Source organism: Ovis canadensis, chromosome 9 (genome assembly GCF_042477335.2).
Source record: "Ovis canadensis isolate MfBH-ARS-UI-01 breed Bighorn chromosome 9, ARS-UI_OviCan_v2, whole genome shotgun sequence".
NCBI lineage: Eukaryota > Metazoa > Chordata > Mammalia > Artiodactyla > Bovidae > Ovis > Ovis canadensis.
The window spans coordinates 104,233,656-104,253,526 of NC_091253.1; the positions used below are offsets into that span (position 1 = coordinate 104,233,656).

At 45.2% G+C, this 19,871-nt stretch overlaps 2 protein-coding genes across 7 annotated transcripts in view; both read right to left on the reverse strand.

Moving 5' to 3' along the window:
- TAF2 (TATA-box binding protein associated factor 2) overlaps window positions 1–1,902 on the reverse strand; it is a 96,727-nt gene extending 94,825 nt beyond the window's left edge. For 2 of the 5 annotated variants that reach the window (XM_069600747.1, XM_069600746.1), the window contains exons 1-2: window positions 988–1,153; window positions 316–369 (exon numbers count right to left, since the gene is read on the reverse strand). In XM_069600747.1, the coding sequence (XP_069456848.1) occupies window positions 316–369; window positions 988–1,071 (138 nt within the window). In that variant the 5' untranslated portion in view covers window positions 1,072–1,153. Of the gene's footprint in view, window positions 1–315; window positions 370–746; window positions 1,358–1,693 lie in introns of those variants that run through there. The other 3 variants (XM_069600749.1, XM_069600748.1, XM_069600750.1) reach the window with 3 other exon arrangements.
- A 4,941-nt stretch (window positions 1,903–6,843) lies between these two features.
- DSCC1 (DNA replication and sister chromatid cohesion 1) lies at window positions 6,844–19,367 on the reverse strand. 2 transcript variants are annotated; one of them, XM_069600755.2, is made up of 9 exons: window positions 19,100–19,355; window positions 16,594–16,762; window positions 14,022–14,156; window positions 12,601–12,691; window positions 10,296–10,434; window positions 9,748–9,800; window positions 9,381–9,535; window positions 8,107–8,255; window positions 6,844–7,044 (listed from the first exon to the last, which is right to left on the reverse strand). In XM_069600755.2, the coding sequence occupies exons 1-9, from the start codon at window positions 19,267–19,269 to the stop codon at window positions 6,936–6,938; spliced, it is 1,170 nt and encodes a 389-aa protein (XP_069456856.1). In that variant the 5' UTR covers window positions 19,270–19,355; the 3' UTR covers window positions 6,844–6,935. The 2 variants fall into 2 exon arrangements, with proteins under 2 accessions (XP_069456856.1, XP_069456854.1); XM_069600753.2 differs by lacking the exon at window positions 14,022–14,156 and having other exon boundaries at window positions 19,100–19,367.
- Between the last annotated feature and the right edge of the window lie 504 nt (window positions 19,368–19,871).

The window sequence follows — 19,871 nt, forward strand, 5'->3', positions numbered from 1 at the left end:
AGCCTTAATTTTTTCACAGAAAAAAAATCTCACTGTGGACTTATTCTTGTTTCATAGACAAATCTAAAATGTTTGGTAATATAGACTTTCATATTCCACAACATACTAAGAGAAATAAATTTTTATCGGAAAACAGGAAAAAAGGAAAGGGAGAATTGAGGTGTTGGCCAGTATAGTAGTAAGGCCATGGCTCCTGAAGTCATACACGTTTGAATTCTAATCCGTATCTGTTCTCAAAACCCATGACCCGGAAAGTTTCTAAGTACTGTAAAGCATGCTGTTGTTATCGCTTATAATTGCTGAGAATATACTTACCACGACAGATTTTCTCTGGAAGTTTATGTTGTTGATGCAGACGACCTGATGGGTTGTACATTAAAGAATAAAGAAAATATTTCAATTATTAAATAACGTATAATTCGATCCCAGTGTGAACAAGAACTGTGTTCTAAGCAACTCAAAATCACACTTATCTTTCATGCTAAAACCCTAGAAATTAGCGTAACTTGTTTATTTAAAATTCAGCAACAGCCACGAAAGTAAATTTTTTTGGACAAAAATACAATTTAAGAAAAAGGTACATTAATCTGAAAAGGGCAGTAAATCTGCTGAAATTCCATTGTCATTGAAAACATTTTCGCCCTACAAAACTGTGGACGGCTTCCAGTTTCCCACAAGGCTTTCCAGGCCCACTAAGTTTCAAGCGATCAGTGAAACTGATTAATTATAACTAAGGAAAACCAAACCTAGAAGTGTTAGTCGCTCAGCCGTGTCCATTCTGTGACCCCATGGTCTGTAGCCCGCCAGGCTCCTCTGTCCATGGGATGCTCCAGGCAAGAACACTGGAGTGGGTAGCCTTTCCCTCCCCCAGGGCATCTTTCCGACCCAGGGATCCAACCTGGGTCTCCCGCACTGCAGGCGGACTCTTAACCGGCTGAGCCACCCGGGAAGCCCCAGAAAAAAGGGAGATAGAGAAAAAAATACTTATAATTTATATGGCCTTGGGCTTTCAAAGCCCTTGTCTCCTTTCTTCCTGTTCATTCTGGCGGGGTCAGAGCCAGTCGGCGGCATCGGGGGCCCCGCGGAGCTCGGCTTCCCGGCCTCCCGGGCGGCGGCGGGGCATCACCGGCCTTGGGCACCGGACGCCCCCCGTTCCCGCACGCTCCCAAAAGTCACGGCCCGCGGCGGGGGCGCCCTGGGCACCACGCCCGGCCCTGCCCGATCCGCCGCGGCCGCCCCTCACACTCGCTCTGGGGACTCGGCTCGTCCGTCGTCTCTGTCGAGCGCCTGTCACGGAGACCCGTCCCACAGAAGCGCCCAACGACGCCCGCCAGCCGACATCTTTCTCGGTACCCCTGACCCCTGACGTCAGCGGAAGTAGGGCGATGCTGAGGCGGCAGCCGGAAGTCTTGTGGCCCGTGGGCGGGGCTTAGCGAGCTCCCGGGTTTGCGTTTGCCAATTAATGTGCAGACTGCGGCTGAAAACCGTTGAAGCTGAGGAAACTTGACAGATGTTTTGTGGATGACGCGAGGACAGCAGAACGGAAAGGAGAAACATCAAATTTTAGAGGAATGAAGATGTAGCGCAACCACTGAAAAGCATGGGGACGAGGTTTTCAAAGCGCCAGGGGCCGAGGCCTAGGAAACCAGGAGGCGTCCGTCCGGGCACTGTGTAAAAAGAACCCTCAACTCACCGGAGCTGTGACTTCGGATGGAAAAGACGAGATGACACCTCAGGGAGTCTAACTCGAATTCACGTCCTCACTAGGCATTGCTGCCTCGGTATTTATTGAAAAATTAATTAATAAGTGGATTATACAGATGCAGAAATACTGAAACACCGAACTATTTTGAAGTCGTCTGCATTTCATGTGCTTGAGAATAAACGGTTGTAAATTCCAGTGACAGTTTAATCTTGGTTGTGGATTATTAACTTTTTTTTTTTAACTTTGGGCCAGGTTTAACCCTTCCATCTGTCCTGATGACAAGGTCATTAGCTAAAATTAATTTGAACTTTGGTCTAAAGGAAAACATGCTAGGGAAATAAAGATGTAAAATAACTTTATCAAGCATTCCAAAGCCAGAAATTACTTGTTTTTGAGTATTACCTGTGTCAGTATCCTTCATTATAGGATGGTAAACTATTGTTATTCTTCTTCACAGGGGATTAGTACTGAAAAGGGTGTTCTTGAGTTACAGACTTTTTAATACCATTTTGCATGGAAGATGGAGAATATTTAGTAAGATAGATGCAACTGGGTTAAAAAGAGGTCACTGGGTTAAGGAAAGAATGGGAGGCAAATAAGCAGTAAGTAGTACACAGACTTTCATCCCTAAGTGCATATCTGAGGTAGGAGATAGAGGGGCCAGGTAGAGGGGCCCCTGGGCTGGACAGCTGGTGTCTGTCCAGTGGAGAAAAACTGAAGCTTTGTTTTCCCCACACTCCAAGGACAAAGCTAGTGGCAGAAGCTGAGCTCTGCTGGAATAGAGGTAAGATGGCCATTCCTGAGGTCAAGGAAACTTCCTGACCCCTCAGGTCCACAAAGGCTCCTTGGAGGTAGAAAAGGGAGGCAGGCCACCAATACCCCCAGTAATCTGTGGTGGAATCCATCTTTAGCAAAAAGTTGCGCATGGACCTTAGGGAGCTCCCTGGAACAGATCAGGTTTGGGGAAAGAAGTAAGAAAATGAGCCAAGAGAAACAAAGACCAGGAAGAACTGTCGTACAGAGTGATTTAAGTCACTTTTATGTGCTCCCTTGATATCTCTAATTTTCTTGAGATCTCTAGTTTTTCCCATTCTGTTCTTTTTCTTTATTTCTTTGCATTGATCGCTGAAGAAGGCTTTCTTATCTCTTCTTGCTATTCTCTGGAACTCTGCATTCAGATGCTTATATCTTTCCTTTTCTCCTTTGCTTTTCACCTCTCTTCTTTTCACAGCTATTTGTAAGGCCTCCCCAGACAGCCATTTTGCTTTTTCGCATTTCTTTTCCATGGGGATGGTCTGGATCCCTGTCTCCTATACAATGTCATGAACCTCATTCCATAGTTCATCAGGCACTCTATCTATCAGATCTAGGCCCTTAAATCTATTTCTCACTTCCACTGTATAATCACAAGGGATTTGATTTAGTTCATACCTGAATGGTCTAGAGGTTTTCCCTACTTTCTTCAATTTAAGTCTGAATTTGGTAATAAGGAGTTCATGATCTGAGCCATAGTCAGCTCCTGGTCTTCTTTTTGTTGACTGTATAGAGCTTCTCCATCTTTGGCTGCAAAGAATATAATCAGTCTGATTTCGGTGTTGACCATCTGGTGATGTCCATGTGTAGAGTCTTCTCTTATGTTGTTGGAAGAGGGTGTTTGCTATGACCAGTGCATTTTCTTGGCAAAACTCTATTAGTCTTTGCCCTGCTTCATTCCACATTCCAAGGCCAAATTTGTCTGTTACTCCAGGTGTTTCTTGACTTCCTACTTTTGCATTCCCGTCCCCTATAATGAAAAGGACATCTTTTTTGGGTGTTAGTTCTAAAAGGTATTGTAGGTCTTCATAAAACCATTCAACTTCAGCTTCTTCAGCGTTCCTGGTTGGGGCATAGACTTGGATTACTGTGATATTGAATGGTTTACCTTGGAGACAAACAGAGATCATTCTGTCGTTTTTGAGATTGCATCCAAGTACTGCATTTCGAACTCTTTTGTTGACCATGATGGCTACTCCATTTCTTCTGAGGGATTCCTGCCCGCAGTAGTAGATATAATGGTCATCTGAGTTAAATTCACCCATTCCAGTCCACTTTAGTTCGCTGATTCCTAGAATGTCAACGTTCACTCTTGGCATCTCGTTTGACCACTTCCAATTTGCCTTGATTCATGGACCTGACATTCCAGGTTCCTGTGCAATATTGCTCTTTACAGAATCGGATCTTGCTTCTATCACCAGTCACATCCACAGCAGGGTATTGTTTTTGCTTTGGCTCCATCCCTTCATTCTTTCTGGAGTTATTTCTCCACTGATCTCCAGTAGCACATTGGGCACCTACTGGCAGCCTTCTTCAGCGATCAATGCGAAGAAATAGAGGGAAAGAACAGAATGGGAAAGACTAGAGATCTCTTCAAGAAAATTAGAGAAACCAAGGGAACATTTCATGCAAAGATGGGCTCAATAAAGGACAAAAATGGTCTGGACCTAACAGAAGCAGAAGATATTAAGAAGAGGTGGCAAGAATACATGGAAGAACTGTACAAAAAAGATCTTCATGACCCAGATAATCATGATGGTGTGATCTCTAATCTAGAGCCAGACATCCTGGAATGTGAAGTCAAGTGGGCCTTAGAAAGCATCACTATGAACAAAGCTAGTGAAGGTGATGGAAGTCCAGTTGAACTATTTCAAATCCTGAAAGATGATGCTGTGAAAGTGCTGCACTCAATATGCCAGCAAATTTGGAAAACTCAGCAGTGGCCACAGGACTGGAAAAGGTCAGTTTTCATTCCAATTCCAAAGAAAGGCAATGCAAAAGAATGCTCAAACTACCGCATAATTGCACTCATCTCACATGCTGGGAAAGTAATGCTCAACATTCTCCAAACCAGGCTTCAGCAATACGTGAACCGTGAACGTCCTGATGTTCAAGCTGGTTTTAGAAAAGGCAAAGGAACCAGAGATCAAATTGCCAATATCCGCTGGATCATCGAAAAAGCAACAGTTCCAGAAAAACATCTATTTCTGCTTTATTGACTATGCCAAAGCCTTTGACTGTGTGGATCACAATCAACTGTGGAAAATTCTGAAAGAGATGGGAATACCAGACCACCTGACCTGCCTCTTGAGAAATCTGTATGCAGGTCAGGAAGCAGCAGTTAGAACTGGACATGGAACAACAGACTGGTTCCAAATAGGACAAGGAGGACATCAAGGCTGTATATTGTCACCCCGCTTATTTAACATATGCAGAGTACATCATGAGAAACACTGGACTGGAAGAAACACAAGCTGGAATCAAGATGGCCGGGAGAAATTTGTATAACCTCAGATATGCAGATGACACCACCCTTATGGCAGAATGTGAAGAGGAACTAAAAAGCCTCTTGATGAAAGTGAAAGAGGAGAGTGAAAAAGTTGGCTTAAAGCTCAACATTCAGAAAACGAAGATCATGGAATCCGGTCCCATCACTTCATGGGAAATAGATGGGCAAACAGTGAAAATAGTGTCAGACTTTATTTTTGGGGGCTCCAAAATCACTGCAGATGGTGACTGCAGCCATGAAATTAAAAGACACTTACTCCTTGGAAGAAAAGTTATGACCAATCTAGATAGTATATTCAAAGGCAGAGACATTACTTTGCTGACTAAGGTCCATCTAGTCAAGGCTATGGTTTTTCCTGTGGTCATGTATGGATGTGAGAGTTGGACTTTGAAGAAGGCTGAGCGCCGAAGAAGTGATGCTTTTGAACTGTGGTGTTGGAGAAGACTCTTGAGAGTCCCTTGGACTGCAAGGAGATCCAACCAGTCCATTCTGAAGGAAATCAGCCCTGGGATTTCTTTGGAAGGAATGATGCTAAAGCTGAAACTCCAGTACTTTGGCCACCTCATGCCAAGAGTTGACTCATTGGAAAAGACTCTGATGCTGGGAGGGATTGAGGGCAGGAGAAGGGGACAACCGAGGATGAGATGGCTGGATGGCATCACTGGCTCAATGGGCGTTGAGTCTGAGTGAACTCCGGGAGATGGTGATGGACAGGGAGGCCTGGCGTGCTGCGGTTCATGGGGTTGCAGAGAGTCGGACACGACTGAGCGACTGAACTGAGCTGGCCTGAACTTACTGAGCTCCTCCTCATTAGGGAGGACGGCCACACCCTTTCTTTCCTGGTGTGTATTTCTGCCTTATTCTGTCTTAAACTGTTTCTCTGTGCTCCCCCACTTGCTATGCTTTATCTCTGAAAATAAACACTGTACCTGTGTTTACAGTTTTTGCCTCCTCAAAACATTTTTGTTTTCAAAGGAGGCAAGAGCTTTACTTCTTGCCTCTAGCTCCTGGTGCTTCCCTCATGGCTGAAACAATGAAGAATCTATTTGCAATGCTGGAGACCTGGGTTCAATCCCTGGGTTGGGAAGATCTAGAGAAGGAAATGGCAACTGACTCCAGTGTTCTCACCTGGAGAATCCCATGGACTGAGGAGCCTGGAGGGGCTACAGTCCATGGGTTTGAAGAGTTGGATACGACTAAGCGCCTAACACTTTCAATTTCACTTTCTAGCCCCTGGTGGTGGACTGGCAGCTAGGATTCTCAGTTTTTTATCCAGGCTTCCCAGATTTGATTCCTGGGCAGGGAACTAAGATCTCTCTTCAGGACCACTCACTGTTTCTTTCTGAAATCATATCTACAGGAGCCAGGCAAACAGGAGCCTTATCAAGCCCATTTCATCAATACAAACAACTACTTTAAACAGTTGATGGCATCATGTGATTTCCTGTTTCGGTGGAAGGTCAAAAGTAGATGGGAACTCACTTGGGAAATGATATTTAAGTAAATAAATAATTCTCTTCTAGAAAATATTACTATTTAGTTCCCTGAAAACTTTCAAATTTATTAATGACTAGAATGTCAAATCCTAATTAAATAATGCAATTTTCAACATAAAAAACCAAACCTGTTACTCTATAAATGAACTCATATAGACTACCAAGATATACTAAATATAGAAAATAGCACTTTTGTCCTTGTTCACAGTGTGTACATGAAACAAACATATCCTGAAAGACATAAAATATCCTATCACCTTTAAGAAAAAAGAGCAATAGTTTTAAAATACTGAAGATGAGGAAAAAAAGGCCTCACAGCATTTAGTTTTTCAAAGTCTGCAATACAAATACATAAAAAAACACTTTCTTATATCCAGCAACTTTAGTCCCAAAGAAAAAAGTGTTGTTCTTTTTAACAAATGGGTCTTCTTGAGTTATAAACTTTGACACCATTTTGCATTGAAGATCGAGCATATTTTGTGAGCAGTGCACCAACGGTTTGCTTCTCTCCGCACAAATCTCTGTGGGAACAATAAAAAAATTAATGAACAAAATAAAACAAAAAAAAAATGAACATCATAAATAGTCTAGGGAACAAAACACGATATTCACGGCACTAGTTCTTTCTATCTCTCCCCTAAGTCCAGCTTTCCAACAAACATAGGGGTATGTATTTGTGGGAGAGATAAGAGTAAAGAGAGGCTACGAAGCCATAGCTGAACTAGATACATCACACGTATGTATCATCTCCAACCTTCACGGTGAGAGTATGAGTCGTGTATTATTTAACCCCATGTGAGATATGAGCAAACGGAGGCTGGGTAAAGAGAAGAGAGAGGCCCCAAGAGATATGGGACACAGGCAGGAAGTGGTAGGGTTTGTTAGTGGATTCTGGGAGAAGGAAATGGCAACCCACTCCAGTACTCTTGCCTGGAGAATCCTGTGGACAGAGGAGCCTGGTGGGCTGCCATCCATGGAGTCGCAGAGAGTCGGACACGACTGAAGCGACTTAGCATGCATGCATGCGTTGGAGAAGGAACTGGCAACCCACTCCAGTGTTCTTGCCTGGAGAATCCCAGGGACAGAGGAGCCTGGTGGGCTGCCGTCCGTGGGGTCGCACAGAGTCGGACACAACTGAAGTGACTTGGCAGCAGCAGCAGCAGCAGTGGATTTGGGGTCAGTCTTACAAGTAGTGACTTCAGGGTGAACTTGTTCTTATGAATTCTGACTTCTCCCAAAATGTTAAACTTCTCCCAAAATGCTAAGGCAGCAGGAAAAAAGAAGGTGGCCATCAGAGAGGGCTGGTTGCCTTACAGTCACAGAAGGGTACACAGCAGACTGTTCCGCTGAGTTGCAGTTTGCAAGAGCAAAGAAGTGATTCTAGACACAGCAGAAAGGAAGAGAGAAGACACATCCCCCACCAGCCAGATCAGTACTTATGGAGACTGGGAAGAGGAGAGCCAGCCAGGAGTTGAGAGTGCTGGGAAGGAAGCAGTCATCAGGAAGACTGAAAACAAAGGGGAAACCCTCTGCTCCGTTAGAAAAGAACAACCCTCAAAATCCATTTGTAATAAAGTACGTACTGAATATATGGAGCAATATCTTCTTCCGTCCACTTCTCTCTCAGAGAGAACAGACTACTGAACCGTTCCTGATCCCCCTCAGGCAAGTCTTCCACTTTCAGCAGAAATATGATTTCTGGTCTTGACTGTCTATCTACCAAGGCCAAACCCTGTAAGAAATGAGAAAAAGGAGAGCTCAAGTAATGGTTTAATGTTAAAAAAAAAAAAAATGACTCATTCTCTTACCTTACGTTGAGCTTAGCCCGAGGCATTTAAAACCTCAGCATCACGGAGCTGAGGAGCTTACAATAGCCTTTTTCATAAAGAGCGCCTCTGAGCAGTCCCTTCTCGAATCTGGCTTTTACCACCACCAGTTTAGTGAAAAGGCTCTGGTTCTAAAGCTCACCATGAGCTGTCGTTACCAAGCCCATGGGCCCTTTATTGGATTCATCTCACTAGCCCCCTTTACTTCGCTAGTATTGATCACCTCTTCTTCAAGCCTGCATCACGATTTCATGCCTTTTCTCCTGAACTGATGATGTAATTCCCTGGGCCCCTAGACCACCCCTCTAACTGTTTTGCTGTCGCCGGCCTGGGTAAGCTCCTCTAAACCTGTGACTCCCTCCACCACTTACTTACTTGCTAATGACTAATATTTGAACTTCACCCCAAATCCTTCATACAAGCACCAGACCTCTTTAGCTGAACTTATAATATGAACTCATTGTGTCTGCTGCCCAAACCTGCTCTAAGTCCCAGTATCCCAGGAAACCTAGGAAGAGAAAGTCTCAGTCATGTCCGACTCTGCGACGCCATGGACTATACAGTCCGTGGGATTCTCCAGGCCAGAATCCTCGAGTGTGTAGCCATTCCCTTCTCCAGGTGATCTTCCCGAGCTAGGGATCGAACCCAGGTCTCCCGCATTGCAGGCGGATTCTGTACCAGCTGAGCCACCAGGGAGGCCCAAGGGAAACCTAGGCATCAACTTAACTGTAAATGGGCCCAAGCGATCTTACTGGTGACCAATGTTCTAAAACTAGACTGTGGTGGCTGGAAACCCATTAAATTTACTACAAATCCTCTACAAACAGGCAACTGTGATATGTAAATTATGCTTCAATTAAGTGGGGTTTGTGGGTTTTTTGTTTTGATGTTTAAAGGATTTTTGCGGTGGATTGAATGTAGAGTGCACCCCTAAGGTAGGAAAATAAGTCGTCTCTAACTTCAGTTCCAATACAGGCTTCATCTCACCTGTAACCTGCTGAGTTATGGAGGTAATCACGTCACCACCTTACCTGAAGCTGATCAAGCCTCGTTGTCATTCCTTCGGGAACACTCTGTTGCCATACCTCCTGAAACTCAGCAAGGTTGAATTTCACTGCGTTCTGAAGTAGCATCTGTGCTGTGGCTCTGCATATCTTATCTGCACTCAGTTCAAAATAAACTTCGCCTAAGGAAAGGGCAGCAGATGGTGCCACACTGTCTTCTGAGTTATACCACCGTCCGCTTTCCCTCAGTGCAAATTCACAGAAGGAAGTACACGCAACTCATCTCCCATCCCCCCATGGAGATCTTAGTTTTAACAGGAAGACACTTCAAAGGCAGGCCAAGTTTAATACACCATGAGTTAAAACACCCGTTAAAATATTCTCCCAATCTTACCTTCCTCTGTGTATTTCTTTCCATAACATCTAAGACAGTGTTCAATCATTTCCCTGAAAAGTTTTAAACACTTATTTGAAAAGTTTTCACAATTCTATGCATTAGCTTTCAAACACTATTGCCAACTATAAACTAAGATATAAATTTGAAATACTGGGACTCCCCTGGAGCACAGGTTTGATTCCTGGTCAGGGAACTAAGATCCCACAGGCCATGTGGTGCAGCCAAGAAACTTTAAAAAATAAAAACTAAAATATACTGGAAAGCTACGATGTGCCAGGCCCCATGTTACATATTTTTATACAAATCATGTGAGCATAGATTTATTATAAAATAACGTATATAATTATTTATTTATATTTTTAATGGCAGGAAAAAAAATGACATTTATTCTCCCCAGTGACCAAAATTCCCAAGTCCTTTTTAGCTGTATATTTTTCAGATTTCTATACGATATTAAAATATAGTCTATGCCCTGAGTTTAGTCCTACCCTGGATAATAATTTTCTTTCCCTTAAAATCTGGAAGGATGGGGAATAAATACTTACTCTGGTTCCAATGGTCCAAGTTCCTGAAGGCACGTATTCAAAGGAACTTTGCTAAAAGACCAAGATTCAGAATCCACAAGCTGAGTTATATGATTCAGAAGTTTCATCTCATAATCAAATTCGAGAATCCTCCAATAACCTATAAATTCCCAAAGTTACATTTACTAAAGAACATTCACTTTAAACAAATTTAATGTAAACCAATGAGTTGACTGATAGGACTCACACAGTAGCAATAGTATACTACTGTATGAGTCCTATCAGTAGCATAGGACTCTTGCCCACTGCAAAAGAGACATGATAAGCCTTAACTTTCTTTATACACAATGCTTCTGTTTCAGCTTCTCTCCCAATCATTGCAAACTGTGTCAAGGGAGGTCAGGTGGTTTTTAAAGAGTGCTTTGCACATAACCAACATTTTGACTTTTTTTCCAAGTGCTTTAATCCTCAATTATCTCATAATAATCTTGTTGTTCTAAATGGAAATGGGAAACCGGTAGCTGGTCCAGTCGTTTTCTTAGAGGGTCACACAAAGGAGCTCAGGTCGCGGGCCGGATACTCCACACGGTGACCTCTGCAGCAGGGCACTCTCGTGGTTACCCCCTCCCGCCAGCCACCTTTGAGAGCCGTTCTAGTGCTCATGAAGAAGTCTATTCAAGGTCTATCCTGGTGGTCCAGTTGTCAGGAATATGCCGTGCAATGCAGGGGATGTGGGCTGGATCACCAGTCGGGGAACTGAGATCCTGCATGCCGAAAAGCAACTAAGCCTGCACCCCATGGGAGCGCCCGTGGGCGCCAAGTGCTGAGGCCCGAGCAGCACAGCTGGAAAATCAGTGCACCACAGCGAAGGACCCATAAGATGCAGTGAAGACCCACACACCGCAAGCAACTAAGATGCCAGGCAGCCAAATGAAAGAATAAATATGTTTTTAAAAAAGAAGTCTAGTTCATTCACAAGATAACAGACTCAGGTACCATGTGGACCAGCAGCAAAACAAAGGCTGGGTGTCCAGATATATATTCCCAATCCTGTGAAAGATGATGAAATGCCATCTTATAACCAAAGGCACTGCCACCATCTCTGGAGAAACAAATCAAGTGCACACCCATCATTTCCATGGGAGAATGTTCCTATTCTTATTCTGAGTAAAGGCAACGTTAAAACATGGAGCGTGTGATGAAAACTGAAAAAGAAAAGTAGGAAAAAATCTAGGCGTACCCTCCCGCCATGCACACACCAAAATGTCATCCATTCCCATGCAATAAACAAAGAGTGCAGAGGGCTGCATTAAATCCATTCTCCTATTCTTAGCCTTAATATCCATGGTATCCCTATACCACAGCAATTAGAAACACATGGTATCCCTATACCATAGTAATTAGAAACAGGCCTCCACAATTAAAAACTCAAGGAACCACAACAAAGAAGTTAGTGCTTCCAGTTAGTTCTAAAGCCATGTGCAGCTGCTTTGCTCAGCAGAATTGACCACAGAAGCTAATCTTGCCTGGAAGACTGTGAGCAAATTGAAAAGGGCATCCACCAAACCATGCCAATTTCCTCCTTCCTAACCCATGGGTGCAGAACTAAGCTGCTTCTCTGGGTAAGTTTGAGAGGGCTGAGAAATGCACACAAACAGCTACTCAAGTGTTAATGTAGGCCCAGATGCGGCAGGTGGGGAGGGCAGGGGTTGGGCGGAAGCTTCCACTCCACCACTCCGGACCAGAAGAAAGTCAAAAAACCCTGAAGAAGATTCTGCTGGGCTACTCCATCAATCTCTCGCTGCCACTGCTTTTACACAGGTTTATTATATAAACTACTTCACACTCATTCAGAAGCATGTTGAGTGATCACAAGAATAAACAGAGCTTCCCAGCAGTTTGGAAATTGAATGAGTTAATTCTGAACCAGGAGCTCGAGTCCCTGGTTTGATGCCTCATCCTGTCACTATCTCGCCATGGGGCCCTGGACCACTCTGTTTCCCTTCCCAGGCCTTGGTTTCCTCACCTATTGAAGACAAGGAAGGGAACAGATTCCTGATATCTGAGACCTTTCCTGATCAAATGAGGTGCTTCTATTACCATGTACTCCAAAGGAAAAGGCCTGTAAGGAGTGAACCAAGTCACTGGTCAGAGACTGACATCCTTGTTAGAGGTGATCACATGCAGTCTCTACCCCACACCCCAAAACACAAACATCGTCAGCTCCGAGGCCAGAAGAGGACGCAATAAACAGAGGGGATGCACAAAGCCCCTCTCGCAGATGATGCCCAGTCCCACCACTACTGATAACAGCAAGTGACCCTACCTCCAATTTCACAGGCATTGAGAACTTGTAACTGGGTCATTATCTCTTCCTCACTTGCCTGAATTTGATCAAGCAAATCTCCAGTCGTATACTGAAACAAACAAAAAAAACGCATTTTAGGACAAAGAAATTTTTTCAGACTTATTGAATTTTGAGGGAATAAATACATAGGGACAGATAAGGCAATATTTATAGCTTATCTTTTTAGTTAATGTGTAATGATAACTAGACAAAATCAGAGAATATCTTAGAAGAAAACAAAGCAAATCTTTGTGATGTTGAATGTGGCAATCGTCTCAGACATGATGCTGAAAACACAAGCAATGAAGTGGAAACACATCATGTGGCCGTCATCAAAATGAAAACTTCTGTCCTTTTACTTGCCACAGTTTTTTAAAAAAAGTCAAGAAAGTGAAATGATAACTCAGAAAATAGAAGAAAACATTTGCAAATTTGATCTGCCAAAGAGCTTGTGTTTAGATTACATAAAAAACTCTCCAACAATGTAATAATACAGTAATCCAACTGAAAATTGGCAAAGGGGTTTCTGTACAAACATTCTATATAAAGCCCATATAGAGTGACCACAGGACCCATCGATTTCACTCGTGTGTGTGTACATCTCCAAGAAAAATTAAAACACAGGTTCACCAGACACTTGTACATGAATGTTCACAGCAGTGTTATTCACAATTAGCAAGTAATCAACAACAATCAAAAAGCAGAAGCTACCCAAATGCTCATCAACTGATAAATGGACGCATAAAATACAGCACACCCATAAGACAGGGCACCGTTCAGCAGCAAAAAGGGACGGATGGACCCTGAAAACAGCATGCTAGGTCAGAGACGCCTGCCAGAAGAGGCCACTCATCTGATTCTATTCATACAGAGTGCCCACAAGCAGCCTAGGGCTGAGGGGAGAGAGGAGAGAAAGGCGGGAGAGAGAGAGAGAAAGGCGGGAGTGAGAGGTCAGGGCTGAGGGGAGAGAGAGAAAGGCAGGAGTGAGAGGGAACAGCTAAGGGGTACAGAGTTTCCATGGAGGGGTAATAAAAATATTCCAAACTTCATCAAGCTGATGATCACACAACTCTGTGAATGTACTGAAAACTGCTGAATCACACACTTTAAAATAAGCAAATTGCTTGGTATATGAATCAGATCTCAATAAGGCAGTGACAAAGAAAAACGATCTATCAGTTGAACTTCTAATACAAATACGGTGGGGGCGGTAGGGGGATAGAAGACATGAGATAGACAAAATATTGATAAATGGCCAACAGAGAGAACACGAGTCTTTCTGCTTTGGGGTATATTTGAAAGTTTCATAATATGAACTTTAAAAAGAATGTCACCATTAAAGAATGCCATTATAGCTGTTTTTTAAATCCCAATTAAAAAAATGAAAACAATAGTCTTACTTTTAAGTGACTGGAATCCTTTTCCTTTTCACTGTCAGGCCCTTCATAGGTATTTTCCATCAAAAGTTTCTTTAACTTCTTTAGTTTAGGTCTACATCTTCTTAATTCCCAGTAGTTGTTAGAAAAACCAAAGATCTAGAGATTACAAATACATCATGATCTTTTAGGGCCCATTCTAAAAGAAAGCTTTACATAAAATTTCATCCAACACATCTGTCCTCCATTAGAAGCAAGAAAAGGGAGCCAAGGCATTCTGCTTTCTGCTGGGATGGTGCTCATCCAGCCATCTGCTTGAGATGGCTACCCATCTGCAGGTCACATCTGTTTAAATCTCAGTCAAAAAGACACTGCCAACATAATGAGAATGCATAATTAAGCTTCCACTGTCATCGTTGTTCAGTGGCTAAGTCACGTCCAACTCTTTGCAACCTCATGGACTACAGCACGCCAGGCTTCCCTGTCCTTCATTATCTCCCGAAGTTTGCTCAAACTCATGTCCGTTGAGCTGGTGATGGCATCCAACCATCTATTCCTGTTGCCCCCTCCTCCTGCTTTCCACATCTCAAGTGTATTCTGGAAACTTAAGGAGTGTGCCCAGAAAAGAATGACCAGCAAGGTGACATTCTGGAAACCAGGGAGAAACCACAGAGAAAGAAGGTATTTAGGCGGAAAAATAGAAAGTAAAGAGGAGGCATCATCAGTCTTCAAATCGTGCACAGATGCTACAGGGAAGAGGCAGCAGTCTTGCCCTGTGTTGCTCATGACGCTAAAATTAAGCAGATGTGAAAAAAGAAAGACTTCTATTAAATGCACAGAGCTTCTACTAGGTAGAACAGCAACTAATTCCTTACTGGACTTGAGAAATACCTACGAGGCCTGTCACTCAAATCAGGCGATAGTGGCTAAATGGCGGGTAAATTGCTGTTATCCTTCTCAATCTCCAGGATTTGCCCAATCAACATCAGCACTTAGTAGGCACTCAATAACTGTTTCACATGAAAGAAATGGAGAAAGGCCGAAACGGATTCTCTCTGGGATACACTGCAGCCTTAAGGCGGAAGGTCAGGGGGCGCGTCCACTCTCAAACCAGCAGAAGCCCTGACAGAGGAGACAAGGCCCAGAGCCTGGTGGAGAGCCGGGAGGCTAAGCTCAAGGACCAAAACAGAAAGACTACTGAGCTCACGCGCAGCTCACAAAGGGGCTGGACCCAACACACAGAGGCTGGTGTGCGCTTTTGTGTTGAGGGAGAAAAGGAAGTTTAGTATGGACTTTTAATTCATTGCCAACGTTGAAATATAAGGAGATTTTGCCCCCTAAAACCTAAATTTTAAGCTTCACTTGGACAAAAGAAATCAGAAGGTTTATGGATTGGTCTATGCAATACTGGGCTGCTTTCCCACAAGGCCAAGAAGCGCCTACCTACCTGCCTGAGGCCTGTGCACCCCAATCTGTCACAGACCCCCATTCCCTATCACCCCCCGAGCCTGGGCACCCACTGCCATTTATCAATGCCAGCCTGCTCTGCTCAGGTGCATTCCTGACCGAGCCTTTTTAAGCACCTGAAGTACCACCCAAAGATTCTGAAACTCTGGCTAGCAGATCTCTGTTACGTTTTACTCGGTCCCAGAACACAGAACTCGGGTAAGAAGAGCTCAAAGGTACTCACGGATGTTTATATCCTCTCCAAAACACCCACAAGACAGGTACACGATGAAAAAAATCACATCTTTTCCAAAAGGATCAAAGTCAAAATTTCTAGCTCATCACAATCAAAGACGTAACTACAAAAATCAGAGTACAATATTTACTGGCAGCTCCTCTGTTCTAGCAACATCACATGAGCCACTCAGGCGTCCCAGTGTTTTCCCTTAGTTCTATCCCAATTCTGTTTTTAGGAAGTGGTTGGTTTGAAGTTAATCTAATAGCATTAAGGTGCTTTGACTGTATATGTGTAACTATTGAGCCAGGATAGAAACTTTAGTTTGGTATCTGCCATCAATAGTCTCCAGAGTAATTAAGAATTTGTTATACATGGCTATGGATAGTGATGAACTAAACCAACTTCAAAGGTGAGAAACACACTTGCCTCAAAGACATATTTTTTCATTTCCCTACGTCACCTAATGCACTAGTTATAGTTTGAGGGAATCACCTTCAAAACCTATCCACAGCAAAACTCCCTGAAAATAGGTAAAACTTTTAGAATGAGTCACCTCATAGTAAATTTTCTATATTACAGAAAATGCTCAGTTTATCTGGGACTTAAACATCACATTGGGAAAATAAAAACAACTTTACATGACTCCAAACAAACAAAAATAATGCTGAGAAATTTCCAGCTGCATCAGAGACAATTTCAGATTCTCTGTGATTATGCATGTCACACCTCCAGTTTTGTCTCTTCTTTTTTTTTGGCCTCAAGCATGGGAGATCTTAGTTCTCCAACCAGGAACCGAACCCAAGGCACCTGCACTGGAGCACAGTCTTAACCACCAGGGAAGGTCCACACCTTGAGTTTTCAATTAAAGGCATGCTGTCTTTTTCAAATAAGTCAGGAAACAGAAGACAGTACCTCCGTGTGAATGATGTTACAGTGTGTTTCTTCCATCTTCAGCTGCTCTGGAATTTTACAACCGGGAATAAAAAGCAACATGTTGGAAGTGTCTGCTACTTTCAAGTCGAATGTTTTGTCTTCACTGCACAGAACGGCCTGCTCATCCTTATCACCACGAATCACTAGACTGCAGGAAACCAGGAAAAGAAAACACATGGTTCACTGAGCCACCAATGGCCAGCCTCATTACACAGTTCCAAAACCCTCTAGGGTTCTAGAATTTACAATGAAGTCTTGAGGCTATGTCTGGCCCCTCCTCTCACAGCCTCCCCCCCACCCCCACAATAATGGGCTCCACAGGGCAAGGACTGGACCAACTGACTAAGGAAAAATAACTCCATACAGGCCAAAAAAAAAAAAACACCAAAGAGGCCAAATGCTAGCACATGGCATCTTTGTGTAAACCGCTGGGAAGAGTGTCTGTAACCTGCAGTCAAGACGTCACCACTTTCTAAAATCGCTAAAGCAATACTTTTCAAACTTTTGAGTATGCATGTTAGGGAACCCTGTTAAAAAGCAGGTCAGGATGCAATTCATCTGGGATGGGATGTAAGATTCTGCATTACTAATAAGCTCCCTGACGAGGACTATGCTGCTGGCCGTGGCACCCACCCAAGTGGGCCTTCCTGTTTTGGCCTGAGCAACCCCTCACCATCAAACGAACACATCCTGGCCTAACCATCAAAGAAACTGGGACCTTGAGAAGAGAAGGCCGCAGTGCTGAAAGAAACATGTGCAATGGGTATGTTCACAAACTAAACGATGTCACTGACAAGCGGTCACAGGTGGAGAAAAGCAAGAAGGAAGAGGGGAAGGTCAAAAGCGAGAAGGGGAAGAAGAAAAATGAATGACGAAGATACTGGAGATGACAGAAACGGAGCTGATTCTAGCCGTCTTCCTCACCTAGGTTTAATCCTCCTGAAACCAACTCACTTCTTTCAAATAAGTGATAAAAAACTGGAACTGAAAGACTGATTTTTTTTTTAAGAAAAACTAATCCTTCATTTAAGTGAAAATATGGGGTTTTGGGTTTTTTTTTTAAGCTTTCTGGTGCTAACAACATTCAATAGTCCCAAGTACCTACTCTTAACATGTATGTCCACATTGCACCATCTCTGCTTTCAAATATTTTGTTTGAAACAACCCCTTCCCTCACCCCCGCCCCCCAAAAAATGTAACACACCTTTCCATTCTGGTTTTTGCCAGCTAGATTAACTATAACTGGACAAAGCAGGTGCTCACACCTGAAGTCTCTTCTCAAAGTCCTGCCAACTCAGCTGAGATGAAAACCCAGTGATGCTTCTGCCTCAGCTCCCTGAGAGACCCTTCACTGCTAGCATCTGAAGACTAGCCTATGACTATAATAAAGTTTGACGAGTAAAGCAAGAAAAGGGAAAGCCTAAAGGCAGCATAATTTAAAAAGAAAACAAACGTATTTATTTAGCAGCACCAGGTCTTAGCCGGGGCATGTGGGATCTAGCTCCCTGATCAGGGATCGAACCCCAGTCCCCTGCCTTGGAAGCACAGAGTCTTAGCCACTGGACCCCCAGGGAAGTCCCCCAATTTTTAAAAGCTTACAAGATAACAAAGGTGAAAGTCACTCTAGTTGTGTCCGACCCTTCTAGACTCCATGGCCTGCAGCCCACCAGGCTCCTCTGTCCATGGGGTTCTCTAGGCAAGAGTACTGGAGTGGGCTGCCATGCCCTCCTCCCATCTTCCCAGCCCGGGTCTCCTGCATTGCAGGCCGACTCTTTACCACCTGAGCCACAACTATAGAATAAAATACAGGCGCCAGCGGAACAGCAGTGCAGAAGAGAGTTAAACAAGAACGCCTAACTCCTCTTTTTCCGGGACTGCACAAAGTTGAGACAGAGAACGGACTTCTCCTGCATGTTTTTTAACCCATGGTCTCGCAGCAAATGTGTAGCGGACCTAGAATTAGAAAACAGCTTCAGATTCTCAGTGCTGACCCCAAGCAATTTTTTTTTTTTTTTTGAGGGCCTTCCACAATTACCTAATCTGTTAAAAAAAAAAAAAAAGTTTTAAACTTCCCCCAAAGTCCTGGCTACAACCTGGGTAAAATAAACCTACGAAGAAGGCGAGAGGAACTCCGTAAATGTTGACACTACCGCCGGGCGTCACGGTAGCACGCCGGCGCTCGTCCTGGGCGCGCGGCTCGGGAACACCCCTCGGCTTCCGCGCAGCCGCTTCCGGACTCGCGCCCGCCCGCGGGGCTGCGAGGTCAGCGCGGCGGGGCCGCCCGCTGGGTGGGCCGGCCGCCCCGCTGGTCCCGGGCGAGGGGGCGCGCGGGCTCCTCTCTGGACTCCCCGCCCGCAGCCTCCGGCGCAGAGCGGGCTCCTCTCTGCGCGCCCCCCGTCCCCCGGTCCTCTCTGCACCCCCTGGTGTCCCCCGACCTGCGCCCCCCGTCCCGGGTCCTCTCTGCACCGCCCCCGTGTCCCCCCACCTGTGCCCCGCCTGCAGCCGCCCGCACAGCGCGGGCTCCAGCTCCAGCAGGCACACGTCGCCGGCGGCCGCGGGCCCGAAGCGCAGGCAGTGCGCGGCGGGCAGCAGCTCGGCCGCGTCCAGCTTGGCGGTCTGCAGTGTCGCGTCCACCTCGGCGCGGGTCCTCTCCATCGCCGCCGGCGGCCGGGGGGCGACAGAGCCGAGCCCCGACGCGGGAAACGGCGCGGGAGAAGCGCGGCCTCTGCCGGCGGGCGGGCGGGGCCAGGGGCGGGAAGGGGCGGGGCCAGAGGCTGGAGGGCGGGGCGGGCGGGGCGGGGCGGTGGCTCACGCGCGCCCGGCGGCCGGGTGTCCTCGGGCGGGGCCGAGACCCCGGGGGCGGGGGCAGACTGGGCGGTCCGGCCCCGCCCCGCCCCTCCGCTGCGCCGCGGCCCCCGTTTCCCGCCTGGACCCCGCTCTCCTGGCCGTCGGCACTGCGGCGCGCGGGCCTTGACATACGCGTTTTGGCCGCATCATCGCATGAATCTTTCAATACGTGAAGGGCTTCGCTGGTGGCTCAGCTGGTAAAGAATCCGCGTGCATTGCGAGAGATCTGGGTTCGATCCCTGGGTGGGGAAGAATCCCTGGAGAAGGGAAAGGCTGCCCACTCCAGTATTCTGGCCTGGAGAATTCCGTGGACTGTATAGCCCGTAGCATCGCAAAGAACTGGACACGACTGAGCGACTTTCACTTCACTTCAGCAACTTCATCCTTGCAATAATCTGATCAATAATGGA

Bases quoted from the DNA above. Each gene is read 5' to 3' on its own strand.
- DSCC1 (XM_069600755.2), bottom strand. From the start codon at position 19,269: ATGGAGAGGACCCGCGCCGAGGTGGACGCGACACTGCAGACCGCCAAG. The intron at 14,157-16,593 runs GTACTGTCTTCT...TGTAATCTCTAG, and splicing joins GTAACATCATTCACACGGAG to ATCTTTGGTTTTTCTAACAA. The intron at 7,045-8,106 runs GTACGTACTTTA...TTGTTCCCACAG, and splicing joins GATATTGCTCCATATATTCA to AGATTTGTGCGGAGAGAAGC.